A 16,589-nucleotide genomic window follows, 5' to 3' on the forward strand; every position below is an offset into this window, starting at 1 on the left:
GTAGATATCCTGGTGAATAAAGTATGTACATTGTGCAATAAGCACATCAGTAATTTCCTAAGGGTAATTTTCTGTTTTGCTTATGAAATATGAAGTTTAAAATATGTCCTTTAGTTGATTATGCTATTTCAAAAAGAAAATATATAAGGCTAATAGCTCTTATTTGTGTTTAAACAGATTTTTAAAAAACGCCTACTCATCTTTTCTCCACAATCTAGATGACAGTGATACCAAAATGTATATACCATGGAGACAGATAGTTAGGACTTTATACAAATCTTTAGGCTATTTTAAAACAAACTTACTATGGACATTCCAATTTTTACTCTTTGAGGGGAAAAATTTAAATATTTACAAATTTAAAAACTTTTCATGTCTTAAATGTTAGCTCTTGTGACAATTACATACTTGTTTAACAAAGTAAAGCATCTACACTGCATTATTTGGCTGTGAAAAGATAGGGAAAAAATGGATAATTTCATTGGCTTGTTGATAATGATAAATCCTCTGAAGGGAAAGAAAGCAGCAGGGTTCGGACTGTAGGGCATGCTTGCTGCCATGGAAACAATTTCTGCTGCTGCTCATTGAATTTACATACTACTGACTTTAATCAGGTATCCATTTTTGATAAATTAATGTCATATCACAGAACTTTCGGAAATAAGTTCCTGACCAAAATTAGGAGACAATTTCAAAAATTCCAACTCATGTGATGATTTTATTCTTCATATTTTGTCTGAATTTGTAAATACTCATGTATTCTAGTACAAAGACACTATAATCTTTGAAGCAAAACAAAATAGGAATATGCCTATACAGTTACAACTTGAAGCATGGGTTACTCACCATCACTGCCACGAGGACATTCACAGATTTCACAATAAGGTAATAACAAATTATTAGTGTAAGTGCAAAGACTACAACACCAAGCTTTGGCTAAAGGTGATTTTTCCCTTGAAGTAGATGGAGAGTCACCAGAAAACCCATGATCTGTTTCTTTGGTAAACAAAGAGTTTGTTTTTCCAGGCAAAGTTTTTCTCTTTTTCTTACTAGAGCTGCTTTGGGTGGGCGTACTTATCGCTCTTGGTCTTTTAGCTTCAGGCTCACAACCATTTTCATAACAAATTGCATCCACATCAATTATTTCTCTGGCATCCAAATGCCTGCTGCCCTCCTCTATGTCCTTTGCCGGTGTGACGCTAGAATCTCCTATAGTAAAGTTCAGTGATTTATCCCAAGAGTCAATTTTGCGTTTTTTCTCAGATGGTTTTGGTGAAAAGAAGGCACGAATGTCATGTTGTTTTTCTTTTTCAAACTAGGAAAGAGAAACAAACATTACCAAACATACAGATCTAAAATTCCTCCAGTAGATATAGTAGATATAGTCCACAAGTTTAAAGTTGTAACATTTTTTTCCCCTCAATTATGCGTCTTTTGTCTTTCTAATTTGAGGTATTTTTTAAATTTTTAATTAGTAGACAGAAAATGATAGACACTCTCTTTTAATTATTTAAACTCAATTTAAAAGTAATTTAATGCTATTTCTCAACTATGATAATTTTTAATATTCCAGTCAAAAGTTTAAATCAGCATAAGCATAGCACAAATGTACAGAATTGTTAGTGTGGTACTTTAAAAAAAAAAAGATATACAACAGAATGAGAGAGATTTAATATCATTTTAGAATAATTCTGTATACACATACTGGATGTTTACTGATGTAATATGCTAACACAACTACAAAACCAGCCAAACTCCCAGTTTCCTTGAGGTTTTGTATTATAGGTCTAGATTTTAGGCCATGTCTAGCACTATGAAAAAATTCATACTTTTAACATATGTCAAAATGCTAGTGTAGACAAGGCAGTTGTAGTTTTAACAAATGTTAGCAGGTTCCCTGGAAAAATCCTAATATTGTTACATTGTATTTCAACACATTAGTTAATACATGTTAAAACCTTTTCCCCCCTACTGATGACAAGGCCTTATAGGTAACAGTGTGACTTGTCATAAAGCAGAATAATGTCCTGTATTTATTAGGAATTTTGAATTTCATGTCTCCATTTGTAAACTTCAAATAATTAATTACTATAGGCTAAGTGCTATATGTGTACTAGTAAGGGAATTTTTGTATAATATATTGGCTGGACATCTTATTGTGATTTTTTTTCTTTTAACATAGTAATACTTTAAAAACTCAACTATGACAGTGTAATTACTGTGACACTATATCATATACCCTTCCATGGTGAAAAGCAGTACGAAAAATGTCGGAAAATAATCAGGTTCTTTTCCTCATCCATTTAACTGAACATCATAAGATGTAGCTCTCTGAAGTAAGAGAGGCAGTGTTTATAAAGTCAAAACTGAGAGCCAGGAGACTTGCATTCTAATCTCAACTCTCACAGTGATTCTCTGTGTGAGTTTGGGTAAATCACATATCCTCTCTGTACCTCAGCTTCTCCATTTACAAAATGGAGATTATCCTTAGCTGTATTCTGAAACTGTCCTGGTTTAAGCTAAATCCATTATTTATTAAATTAATTTGTACAGTCAAGCTGTAAAGAGTTAACATTTGGAAAGAATTAAAAGCTGTTCTCTTTTCTTAAGTACTAGCTTCTTCCTAAGCAATGTCATTTTCAAACAGCTTGCTGACTCTGTCAAACAGTTTGGGTTAAAATGTGTACATATTAAAAACTATTGCAATTTTTATACTCCAAGGAGCACTAATACCTACAGTGCATTCAAATTCCTTTGAAATGAAATTAATACTCCATCCAGTGAATTATTACATATTGGCAACACTAAGGACGTAAAATGATGAACAAACATTTAAATCAGTGCTGCAATTGCATCAGTTGGAAAGCTCAACTTTTGTTTTACAGAACGATGGGGAATTATTTTGGGTGAATTACTGAATGGGGTGAGTATCCTCTTCTTCTTCCTTGAATAGTGTCCCTATGGGTGCTCCACTTCAGGTAACTCCCAAGCAGTTTCTCCACTGCAGAACGTTCAGGAGCTTTTGTGAGTCTTTAACCTCCTCAAGAGGTATCTGAAGGGTGTCAGCCACCCTCTTCACAAAGTCCAGGAATGGGCAAAAATTGTCAGCCACTGATGGCCATGACTGAGAATGAAATAAGAGTTTGAGGAGTGGCCTCCTTAACCACCCTAGTCTCCTGTTCTTCAAAGGCCTCCTTGTGTTGGGGGTTTGGTAGAGGAGACTGTGTCACCCTTGCCTCTCAGTGCAATGGAGCTGGAGGTCTTGCAAATTGTTACCAATATCCTGCCCAAGGATCCCAGTATAGCCATTGGGGGGGGGGCCCATATGGAAGAAAGGGTGGCACTCAGGGCTGATCCCACCATCCCTGTCATGGATGAGGATCCTGGCTGAAGTATGGCTTCCTGTATGGATGTGGAGGGGAATCCCGCACTGGTAAAGGGGAGATTAATCTAATGTTTCCTTCATCCTCCTCAATGTCCTCCAATGGGGAGGCCCTAGTAGAAAAAGGCTGAGAAGTTTGTGGTACCGGGAAGCCATAGTAATCCAGACACTGGAGTCTCAGTACCGAGAGTCATCTGGTACCCATAAGCAGTGCTCAGGACTTCTGAAAGTCAGATCAAGTGTATTTACTTGTTTGAGGTTTATTTTGACAAAACTCTTTATAATCATAAACACTATCAAAAATCTTGAACCATCGAAATTAGTATCTCAAAGCATTTTTATCAAACTAAATGTGCAGTGAAAATTGCTTATATACCCACTGATTTAAAATCCCCCCCCCCATGTTTTAAATACACTTTTTTCATGCTGGAGTGCATTCTGAAGAGGGGCAGCAATGAATGATTACACCAGAGACAGAATCTTATTAGTCTGTAAGGATCCACATGGCATGTACTGGGTTTCAGCAACTATAGCTGTATGACTTGAGGCAACTTGCTGTTGAAGACAGAGTGATAAACTGAGATTGAGTCAGATAACATCTCAAAGCCAGTTTTTGCACTATAAAATGATATAGCACAAGTATAGCCTAAGTAAGAGAGGTGACAGATCAGGCAGATGCAATGGCACCAACTGACACCCTGACAGCTGCATAAGACAATGATGAATGAAGAACCAGGATAATAACATCATGAGTAATATCCTGATCATGGTGCTTAACTCAAACTTACAAGTAACCCAGGCGCTGCTGCTGCCTGAAGCAATAAAGCACAGAAAGTACAAGGTTCCTCTCTGAGGCCACACATCAGCTACCTGACATATATCAAGTAAGTTTTTTGATATCTAGCCCTGACCAAGCTCAGCCCAAGAAGTCTATTGATTCAAAAGCAGATGTACATCAAGGAAGACTTCCTCGGAATTATGTGGACAGATCTCTTTGATATTGGCCTAGATCATTGTTTTATAAATTGGTCAATGACTTCATGATCAAACTATATCAATGGAACCAAAACAGGTACCAATTAAGACCCTTTAATCTATAAGAATGAAAATAAATAAACATGGCTAACTTTGAAGGTGGTAGCCAAAACCCATAGTATAATTTGGGTTGGACAGTAGTTTGGACCTTATACCCTGAACCCCCCGAACCGAACTCCACCTTATGAAGGTCCTCCTATCCTCATTACCCGGCCCACTTATTTATACCTATGATTGCCTGTAATTCCTGTACGAGTGATGTACCCTCACTGCTTGCTGACTGTACCTTGATTCATCCACCTTAAACCCCCCTCCCCCATTGGGGATACTGCAGACTGTATGTGTTATGCGCTATCCAATATCAAAATACTAACATCCCCTTATACTCTGAATGTTACCCCCGATGACTAATAACTGAAGTTTCAACACTCTGCATCATCTATTTTTAAACATTTTCTAATGTTTAAATGTTCTAAATGTTGCTCTATGGCAGGGGTTGGCAACCTTTCAGAAGTGGTGTGCCGAGTCTTCATTTATTAACCCTAATTTAAGGTTCTGCATGCCAGTAATACATATTAACATTTTTAGAAGGTCTCTTTCTATAAGTCTATAATATATAACTAAACTATTGTTGTATGTAAAGTAAATAGGGTTTTCAAAATGTTTAAGAAGCTTCTTTTAAAATTAAATTAAAATGAAGAGACCCCTGGACCAGTGGCCAGGACCCGGGCATGTGAGTGCCACTGAAAATCAGCTCAGGTGCCGCCGTTGGCACACGTGCCATAGGTTGCCTACCCCTTCTCTATGGTATAAACCAGTGGACAGAACATAACTTTTAAAAATGCTCTTTCAAAGAAAAAGAACAGTTGTTAAATTGTCTTTTAGGGATGTTCAATCTTTGTGTTATTGTCAGGACTAAACACAAAATGAAAGAAATAGAACAGAGAAGAAAGAAATCTAGCAAACCTGATAAAACTATGACAAATATTAGACAGAATAGCAGCAAACAATAACAAGCACTGATCAAAGCAGAACCCCTATCTCAACTGATAACTCTGCAAGGAGCTCATTAATACTTTATAAAATCAATCCTAAACTTCAAAATAAATGAATTTCAGAGAAGAGGAATAAAAAGCACTGCATGCTGAAGTGAGTCACTGAGAAATCTGTTACTCAGTTATAAGTAATGAACTAAATGAAGAGAAGCTTGAGCAACACCATAGCTAATGAAAACCTGAAAAATCAAAAATGACCTAGAAGAATTAACACTAGTGATGCCATAAATGAAAATTCAAAACATGAATATGAAAATCACCCTCTCCCTACGCTCTTTGGCAAACATTATTAAACGGGGCAACTAGGACTGAAATAGTGTTGCATTTTTGTTGTCCTTAGCTAATCACTAGTTTTTTTAAAATAGTGACTGGCTAGAAAAATCAGTTGGACATGGAGTTTACAAAAGTTTGTAACTAAAGTTATAAAAGCCTCAAGTGTAACACTGGAGCACATTCAGGACAAACAGCCCTGTACTTGAGACATTTAAACTTATTACCAAACACAGGCCAGCTTCTGAAGGACATTTGTTGATAGTCTGAAAAACACTCAGAGCAATATCATAACAACTAGTTAGTTAACAGTTTAAAGACTGAACAGCAGGAAGGGATATAATGCAAGTTTATTAAATGAAATGACCCAACCTCAGCTATCTGGATTATTCTGGGCAATCCAGAAGTGGGTGATTATTTATATAAATAAATAATAACTAGACAATGAATAAACCACTTGTTGAATACTGATGCCTTGAGGAATTCTGGCTATTTTGCAAAAAGATTGAGCTTTGAAAACAATTCTGTTTATATATTGTAATAATAAATAACACTTATATGGAGTTTCATATCTTCACGTATTAGTAAATAATTATTAATTCTAATTCCTGCAGATGTCTTCCTGCCAGTATAACTAAGGACACTTGTGAGAGTACACGTCTTGGGTCATTTCCAGAACAACTGTCTGTGATTTCAAAAAGAGGATTATATTTTAGATTCATTTGGAATTGTTAGACAAAAAATATCTCATTTTCAAGAACAAGTGTATCACACTGAAGGCCAGAGTAAGAGAAATATAGAGAAATATGACATATCAAACTGGTGTTGGTAGACAACATTTTTTAAAGTTTTCCATAAAGCCCAGCTACTCTTCAGCATAGCTTCCCTTTTCACATTATCCTATGATCATTATATTTTTATAGTAGTCACATGCTCACTGCTATTTACTATATTAAAAAAGTTATTTTATTGGCTTGCAGATGCACCACCTTGAGCTATGAACTTATCACAATTCATACGCTAAGAAGGATTGGACTTAGACAGTATCTAGAGTTCTACCAAGTAATGGGTGCTGCAATAAGTTGTGTTGGTGATTCAGCAGGAGGAAACTCTTTCCTCTGAATCAGTGATTCTCAACCTATTTACCATTGTGGCCAGCATATGCAGCTCTCTCTGTGTTATTTGGGCTGCATCCATACAATATATATGCTACTTGTATGCAGGGCCGACGAGGGGGGGGGGAGGGGGGAGAAGCCGATACAAATTACTGGGGCCCGGCAGTCCGGAAGGGGGCCCAGGGCCTGGCTTCCCCCCCGTCTTGTTGGCCCTGTTTAGCCAGTCCGCCCTTGCTGGGGGGCCCAAAAAAATCCTGGATCTGGCTCCCCCCTCCCCCCCCCCCGCCAGAAATTTTTTCCACCGGGGCCTGAAACCGCTCTCAGCGGCCCTGCTTGTATGGTCCTGAAGATGTCACATGGGCCGCAGAGTTGTGCTAATTGGGCTGCAAGTATACCATGGGCTGCAGGTTGAGAACCACTGATTGAACTGATCAAGGTTCCTGCATGTTGTTTGATCAACCCTGTACTGTAGGAGATGCCATCTTCTGGTTATTAAAACACTCTTGGCACTTTTCACAAAGGTAGATGTATTAGCTCTGGTTTCCTGGCAAGAGTCAATGTGGGCAATTACATTCTGCCAGTCTAAACTCCCGTTTCAATTTCATATAGTAGTTTTTACTTCCTGTCCTAAAGTCTTGTTTACGGTTGATTGGTATGAAAACCTGATTTGAACACTCCATTGCAGAGGTGGCTGCATTTCAGTGTTAGGTGAAGTAATTTCAGTATATTTAAAGAGCAAGATTTGAAAGGTGACTGTTGATTCTCGGTGCCCAACTTGAGACACCTTCAAGAAACCTGATTGTAGGGTGACCAGACAGCAAATGTGAAAAATCGGGACGGGGGTGAGGAGGTAATAGGAGCCTATATAAGAAAAAGACCCCAAAATCGGGACTGTCCCTATAAAATCGGGACACCTGGTCACCCTACCTGATTGTCAGGAAGTGCTGTGCATCCATCCTCTAAGAAACAGGCCCCTTGAAGGTGTTTCAAATTAGGTACACAGAAAAATGGAGTATCCCAATATCACTAGTCAAGTTTGAAAATCTTCACCAAAGGGCTCTGGGAATACTTTGGAATGTGAAAGCAGTGAACAAATATGAAGCACTAAGGAAGTGTATATTCATCATAATGCGGAGGTCCCAATTTTATTTTCAATCAGGTAAACAACTGTTCGCAACAAGTGGCTTGTACATTTTGTGAGAGACTCTCTCAACCAATCAGTCACTGAAAGAAAGATCAACAGGAAAATTATGTAGATGGTTCACATATAGAAGAACTCAGCATATAAATCTTAAATACTCTAGAAACTTGATATTTGTAGTAACTGAGCTACATGGATTTTTTGTAATATCAAATGATAGCAGATAAAAAGCTTAACAGGACAGCAAAGCTACTTGCATGCTTTAGTAATATAATTTTCACTGGAGAGCTATGATAAAATTGTGAAATCTTAGAAAAAGCTCAAACAATTGATCTGTACATACAAGCTTCTTCTATTGTTTGAGAAACTCAAATTTCTCATTAAATCAACTACACAGTCTTTGGGAAGATTGACTTTTCCTTCATCTCCCTTCAACCTGCACAAGGAAAGTTAAGATAGTATGGTATATCAGACATATATATATTTTTAGAAGGCAATCGGGTTATTTCCATTCATTATTTCCTTGTTCACAAAATTAATAAATGTATCTGTTTGCTTTTAACAACAAATGCAAATTTTAAGATGTCTTAATTGGTAGTAGGATGCTATACGTTCATCCCTAATATCATGCTCTTTTATGAGTGCCCAGATTAATATAATTTAGCATCACCCCAATTTTTCACTGAGCCAGACTGAACATACAATATACAGCATTTTAGATACATATGAATGAAAAGGACAGTTACCCGTTCCGTAATTGGCGTTCTTTGAGATGTTCCTTCTTGCCAGACAACTCCGACAGAGGGGAAGGAGGGTGGGACGTGGAATACACCTGAGCAACACATCTCAAAGAACGCCAGTTACGGAACAGGTAACTGTCCTTTCTTCTTCGAGTGATTGCTCATGTATATTCCACTATAGGTGACTCCAAGCTATACCTGATGGAGGCGGGTAGGAGTTTAAAGCAAAGTTTTAAGGGTTACCCGGGCGGAGCACCACCCTACCAAACCCGGCGTCATCCCTTGCTTGGGAGACGATCGCATAGTGTGATGAGAAGGAATTGAGGGTGGGGGGAGCACGCAGCCCCCTTTATGGCGCGATATACCGGCACCACTCCAGAGGTTGCAGCGGTGCTCCCCCACTGCGGATACTGCTAAGGGAAAAACTTCCGGCATCGGTGCACGTGGCGAGCACGCACACTTATAGTGGAATACACATGAGAAATCACTCGAAGAAAAACAGCATGTTGCGATAATTTAAAGGACACAATGGATTACACAGCTAGATCCTTTATTGTAGAGATGGACTTTGGTCAATTTTAACTGTAATTATAACACGCTACTCAGTATTAAGCTATAAACTAAAAGTGCTTGTACCCACCAGAATGTTTCTTGAGATCAGTGCTAGAAAAAGGTTTGTGAACAGTCCTGCACTGGTAGGAATGGACAACATGACTCAACAGAATATTCTTGAGCACTTTCTACAGACTAGTTTTAAATGTCTTTTGTGATGGTGCTTCTACTACTTCCCTCGAGAGGTCACTAGATAATGTTTTCACCTCTCTTAGCCAGAAGGCCGATTCTACAGTCTAATAATTTCACTGGTTCACTAAGACAGCATACCTAATGAAGCTGGACAAGAAAATAGGTACCTGTACAGCCCCACATCAACCCATTCTAAAAAGGAGAAATGGCAGCAAAATGAGCAAGAAAAAATCAATACCAAAAGAGGAAGAAGTGGATGGGGAAGAGAGAGAGAGAGAAGGACAAGTAATAATCTAAAAGGCTGTTTCCCAGACTTCATTCTTTTCAAATAGGGGCAGTTTAACATTTAATTTGAAGCACAATTAATCACTAGGTATTAGAATTATTTTAGAAAAGAAGAGCATAGAAAAAGATATATATCCATCTTGTCTTACATGAGTGAATAAAACTTCATTCTTGATCTCTTCAAGACTTTCGTTCGGGGTCCAGGCTTCAGCAAAACTCAAGAAATCCCACTTCTCCTTATCACCTTCTTCAGCCTGCAATTTCTCCTTCTTACCATTCAATGTGCTCCCTGTAACTTTGGCCTGCAGACAGAGGGATTTAATTATTTCACACTTCGGAGTAAATTTAGTTGCCCAAGTTTACTAAGTGTTACTTCCCTTTCAAACATAACTCAGTAACTGTAAAAGTGCAGAACACAATTTAGTAATTCAAAGTAAAAATGTTTTAAATAACTGACTGAAGATCTATAAGGCTACCATCTGATATTCCTTCAAATCCTCTATCAAGATGGCCAAGATGAAATCTATTGTTGTATGATGACTTGGCAGTGGGACAGTTGGGGGAAGTCAATTAATGTTACTACAAAACTTAAACAACATATGTCCCTTTCACAAAGCCTTTATATGTTTGTGACGCTTCTCAGGATAGCTAGGGTTGAGAGGCGCCTTGCTAATATCTACCCTTAGTGTGAGGAAACCTGCAAGGGTCAGCTCTCTGACTCTCCCAGCCACAGGAAACATCTAGTGCTTTTTACAATCTGCCTTACCCATTCCAAAGGCCACAGGGCACTGGGCAATAGAATAAAACAAATACAAAATAATAAAGAAGAAATGGGAGCAAATTCCGTACACTAGAGACGACTGAAGTAAAAGCACCGTTAATTTCTGACTTCAGATGCTGTGGTGGAATCCTTAAGTGGTAGGTATTGTCTGAATATTGAGACCCATCTGTACAATGCTCATGGAGCAGGTCTTGAATGTAGCTAAGGCAATATTAATGTTGGGATTTTCAAAGAAGCCTAAGGGAGTTAGGCATACAACTCTCATTGAATTGTAATGGGATTCAGGTACCTAGCTTCCTTAGACTCCTTTGTAAATCCCAACTTAAAACTTTAAAAGCCACATCTTTCTAGGTATGACATATTGGAAAGCAATTGTAGACACATGAACAACACATACTAGTTCCCAAAAACAACACATGGATCAATCATATCAAAAGCTACTGAAAGGTCTAGCATGACCAAAATAATCAGCTGATTCTGATCTAAAGCTAGCAGAAAATCAATCATGAATCTGAGATGAGCAGCCTCTGCTTCAAAAGAAGGCCAAACACAGAGTGGAACTAATCAAGGATGCTGGGTATCCAAATATGCCTGGAAGTGAACAGCCATCACCTTCTCAGTCACTCTTTCGAAAAGGACTGAGCAGTTACTGACAAGCATATCAGCAACAAGAGATGGTTTCTTGGGTTGGTGTTGGGGAAATTAACCTGTGGGTTTAAGAATGTTCAGCAGCCTTTCTGACCAAAAAAAAAGACTAAATAGTGCACATCAGCTCGTACATGTCCATATGTCATACCAACACTTCTCTGAAGCTATCATCTTGTACTCTAGAGTCCCAGGTGGTTGTTATTTTTTAAGTAAATCTCTAATGGTTATGGTTGCAAAGAAAAACACAGAAATGTGAAAAGAGTAAATGAACCTTAGATGAGCCTGTAGATGGCTTGAAACAATAGACCAAATAGGTGTGAAGTGCCCTCATTCACCTAAGTGAGGGGTTAATTCAGATGCCCTTTGATGATAATTTAAATGTCAACATTGCGAATTATTTTGTTCCTCCTGTAAAATAAGAGAGTGACTGCCACAGATCTGCACAATTTACTGTGAGTTGCACCTGATTTTGATGTCACAAGTAAGTGGTGTTTGAGAGCTATCACCACTGATTTCCCCCTGACCCGACCCAGTCAAGAAGGAGCCAGGTCCAACAGCCTAGCAGATCCCATGGTCATATTCAAATCCCACTAAGTGGGAGCCAGTATTTGCACAATCTATTGTGAGCAGCATCTCATTTTGGTGAGTCATATAAGTGGAGTTTATTTTGTGGGCACATCTAGTGCTTATCAATAGTGGCACTATAGCTAATCCATTTACCCTGAATAATGCCCAGAAGAACACTGACATCACAAAAAAAATACAAATCAAACACAACCAATGGATAACAATAATACTCCCTTAAGGGGCTAAATTTTTAGTGTCATACATTAGAATTTTGGTGTATAATGTTTCTTAATGCAAATGTCTATCTTGCAGATGAAGACCACCAACCAATGCAGTCCTAGTCATTTTAGTATTTCCCCTTAATTAAGTCAGGTTTAGAGGACAGTGGTTACTTGCAGCATCCTTCCTACATCTCTTCTTTCCAGTCCTTAGGTACCTGTCATATGTAAGGAATTTTTAAGCTATCACAAGTAGCTGTTAACGCTTTTTCCAAATTTTGATGTGAATATTTCTAAAATTATCATCTATCCAAATTTCAATTTCTATACTTTTCTAATAGAAGCTTCAGTTAATATTTTCCAGGATGAAAAACAGTTGTCTCAAAACCAATTTCATCCAAGCCATCCCAATTTCACAATTGATAGTGAAAAGACAGAAATAAATGTTTTGTCATGTTTATCTTGTCTACTACTACATCAGCCTGCTGAATCTTATTGAATCCTTTAATGATCTTTTTTTCCCCATTTGCATCTTAAAAAACAAAACATATTTATCTTTGCCTCTTAGGAAAGGACAGCAGAAAAGAGAAAAGTTAGTTCTGAATAAGAGTTGTCATTCTGGTCCCCTGCAATTGTACATACGTTGGTTGGTTTAATATCCTGAGATTAGGACAATGCCCCTCTACAGAATCCTCTACAGCAAACATCCTTGAATACTGTGGATTCCAGACACACATCAAACACTTTGTTGGCTACTTAGTTTTATTTCAATACATACCTTGCGATTCAACATTGCCCACATAAGAGGATCCAAAGTTCCTTTTGCAATAAGGTAGTGGATATTTACAGAACTGCACTGTCCAATTCGATGTGCTCGGTCTTCTGCTTGCTTCATGTGTCCAGGGTCCCAGTATAATTCAGCAAACACGATGTGAGTGGCAGCAGTAAAAGTTAAACCCTAAACAAAATTAGTAAAAGCAGTGTTGATTCACTGATTACTCAAATGCTAGACAGAGAAGATGTGACTCTACGAACACACAAGTAAATTTCGGTGAATGACTGAGCATCAGAAGGGAACTACTACAAATAATGTAAACTATTTTTATAATGGCAATAAGATACTGGAGAGACAAGGTGGATGAGGTAATATCTTTTATTGGACCAACTTCTGTTGCTGAGAGAGAGAGAGAGACAAGCTTTTGAGCTTACACAAAGCTCTTCTTCAGACACTGAGTGACCTGGACAGCAGATGGTTCATAGATATATGTTGGATTTTTTTCTAAGGCAAATCAAGGCATTTTGCTTCTTGTTGCAAGCAAAACAGGATTGTTAATTTTATGACTGCTCCATTGAACAGTTACCCACACCAACTATACTGCAGTAGTAATTCAAGCATTGAAAATGGATATAAGACAATTATTAATGCTTCTGAAGTATTTGTGCCCATAACAACATGAAATAGCGACAGCTGGAAATGTCAGTAAGACAGGGCCGGCTCTAGGTTTTTTGCTGCCCCAAGCAAAAAAATTTTTGGCTGCCCCTGCTTCCCCCAGCCCGGGGCTCTCTCTCTCCCCCTACCCCGCAACTGCACCCTCCTGCAGCCCCAGCCCTGGGTCATTGGTAACTCGCTCCCAGGGCGGGTCATTCAGCAGGAATTTTGGATGTGCACAGAACACAGACAGGATTGGTTCCCATATGGTTACAGAACTGCAGTAAAGTGGAACAATTTTCAGCTTGTGTGATTGAAGGATATCTGGATGCATATTTATAAGACTGTCCTACATAAATGAGGAAAAGTTGAGGTGCCTTTATTATTCTTTTGTTCCATTCTTTGTTTCTATGGGGAATTTGCCAATGCAATATCACTGTCTTCCTTTTAAACAAATAAAACTAAAAAAGCAATGGCTGTTGAAAATAGCAATTCCAGTCCTAATAACCACTGGGAAGCATTTCTTGCTCAATTTATTCTACCTTTTCTACAGCAAGTTACAGTGGATCAGTGGGTAGTCGTGTTAGTCTGTATCTACAAAAACAGTGGATCAGTATATTTGATTTGGGAGAAATGGAGTAACAGATGCCCAAATTGAGCTTGAGCACTCCTGAATTTTGAGGGTGTTCAAATCTGGAAGGCAGGTGCTAGATTCCCTTTCTGAATATTAGCTAAATCTGGAAAAGAAAAGTCAATTTCTGCTTCCATGGCTCAGAAGTGTAAATCCTCCTACATGCCTGGTACTGTATCTAAAGCTGCCCAGGTCCTAGTAGAGCCTCCCTTCCCTTACTTTTCATTTTAAATTCGAGTGGGATCCACGTCCTCCCTTGCTAGGCTTCAGATAGAGAGGTGCACTGTCCATTTAGTAGGGTTACCATACGTCCGGTTTTTCCTGGACATGTCCGGCTTTTCGGCAATCAAACCCCCGTCCGGGGGGAATTGCCAAAAAGCCGAACATGTCCGGGAAAAATACCGGCCGGGCACTTCCCCTCCCGCGGCTGCTCTGCTCCTCCCGACTCAGACTTCGGCTCTGTTTAAGAGCCGAGCTGCCCGAGCCAGCGCTACCGGCTTCGGGCAGCCCCCGTGCCTCCGGACCCCGAGCAGCCGGCCGGGCACTTCCCTTCCCGGGCTCCAGCTGCTCTGCTCCGGCGGCGCAGGGTCCGGAGGCAAGGGGGCTGCCCGAAGCCGGTAGCGCTGGGGGGGAGGGGGAAGAGCCCAGGGCTGGGGCGGCAGGAGGTGCAGGTGGGGCCAGAGCTGGGGCAGCAGGGGATGCAGGTGTGTGCGGGGGAGAAGAGCCCAGGGCTGGAGTGGCAGGATATGTGGGTGGGGGGAGAGTCCAGGGCTGGGGCGACACAGGGGAGCGGGGGGAGCCCAGGGCTGGGGTGGGGGGGTGGCAAAAAACCTAGAGCTGGCTCTGTCCCTTCCATTCACAGCAAGCTGCAGCATGAGGTTTCAGTTCCACACTCCTTCCTCCTCCCTTTCCTGTTAATTGCGGCCAAGGGAATGCTGGGAAATGTAGTTCTTTCCCTGCTCCAGGGCTGGCTCTATAGGTAGGGAGCTAACCAAGGAACTACAGCTCCCAGGGCCCCCTGTTGGTTCTCAGCTCCCATGCTGGATTCTTGTGCCCCTGCAAATTTGCTGCCCCAAGCAACTGCTCGCTTTGTTGGTGCCTAGAGCCGGCCCTGCAGTAAGATATAGTAAACTGCAGTATTGTGAAACTGTCACCACATTGCTTCCCCAGCAAACAACAGTGGAAAGTGATGTTTGCTTCTTATTACATTGGTGCTTTTAGAAATGAGTGAACTCACACCAACTTCCTATTTAAATACAGGCTGACACTTTCCTAGCTTTGGTTCTGTAGAAATAATTTCAACTTAAATTCAGTACTGATTTTATGGTTGGTACTAAATTGGTTGCTGAGTGCAAAAGCCTCATGATATAGGTCACTTATAGTAAGACATTATATGTGTATGCTTTGTCTTTTTAAATATTATACTTAAATTGCATTGCCTAATATCTACTTTTTTTTTTTTTTTTTAAACCTTACCTGACCAGCAGCCTGAATGCTCAGGATGGCCACACGAGTATCAGGATCCTTCTGAAACTGATGGACAAGATGGATTCTTTCTACTGAAGGAACACTTCCATCTATCCGAATGTAACGTGCCTATAACATACCAGGATAATGGCAAATTTACATAATGATTCCCATAATTTACATAAAAGGAATTTTTTTTTGGACACTATTAAAAAACTGGGGAACAGAATAGCTTTGTTCTACTCCTAACTCAGTACCATAGGCAAATCACTTAATACCTCTGTGTTTCAGTCTTTTCTATCTGTAAAATAGAGACAATCATCTCACCTACCTCATGGGAGTTTAATTCATTTATTAATGTTTGTAAAGCAACGTGGAATCTTAAAATGGAAAGTGTTACATAAGAAAAGCACATTATTTCACTGTGAGGATTATTTATTAATATTCTCTTTAATTTCAATCACCATTTTGTGAGCTATTATAGTACACTGAAATAGTACACTATTTTAGCAATGACCTAAAGGACTTACTCTACAATAGTATAATGGTAAGGGATCTGGCATTTACTGTTCCAGATACAAGTATTTACATTATTTCCCCAAACTATTCTACAACCGAGATCTTTTCAATACTGACTGTTGGCCCTGATCCCACTACAATAGTATAATGGTAAGGGATCTGGCATTTACTGTTCCAGATACAAGTATTTACATTATTTCCCCAAACTATTCTACAACCGAGATCTTTTCAATACTGACTGTTGGCCCTGATCCCACAAAACACTCACGTGACTAACTGTGAATTCAAGGAGCTATGCAAGTGCCTCAGTGTTTGCAGGATTGGGGCCTAATAATATGATCTTTGGAAGAGGTCATTTTTAAAAACTCTATGAAGAACACTTAAAATTACCTTGTTTTCTATGGCTGCCTCTGTACAAGCTTGGAGCATGCTTAAGTGGTGAGCAAAAACCAGAAACTTAAGTTTGTCATTCTCAAGCATCATTTTGATATAGTCCTTTACCGCTCCTGCCTAGAATACAAGAAATGGTGCAATTTTATTAGTATTACAGATTATACAAAAA

The 16,589-nt window shown here is 39.3% G+C and overlaps 1 protein-coding gene across 5 annotated transcripts in view; it reads right to left on the reverse strand.

Annotated features, from left to right (window-relative positions):
• Positions 1–16,589, reverse strand: part of ZRANB3 (zinc finger RANBP2-type containing 3) — a 112,858-nt gene that overhangs the window by 27,253 nt on the left and 69,016 nt on the right. For all 5 annotated transcript variants that reach the window (XM_034786007.1, XM_034786005.1, XM_034786006.1 and 2 more), the window contains 5 exons: positions 16,418–16,537; positions 15,518–15,637; positions 12,760–12,939; positions 9,917–10,069; positions 847–1,315 (listed from right to left, as the gene is read on the reverse strand). In XM_034786007.1, the coding sequence (XP_034641898.1) occupies positions 847–1,315; positions 9,917–10,069; positions 12,760–12,939; positions 15,518–15,637; positions 16,418–16,537 (1,042 nt within the window). The remainder of the gene's footprint in view (positions 1–846; positions 1,316–9,916; positions 10,070–12,759; positions 12,940–15,517; positions 15,638–16,417; positions 16,538–16,589) is intronic.

The sequence above is a fragment of the Trachemys scripta genome, chromosome 11 (assembly GCF_013100865.1).
Source record: "Trachemys scripta elegans isolate TJP31775 chromosome 11, CAS_Tse_1.0, whole genome shotgun sequence".
Taxonomy (NCBI): Eukaryota; Metazoa; Chordata; order Testudines; family Emydidae; genus Trachemys; species Trachemys scripta.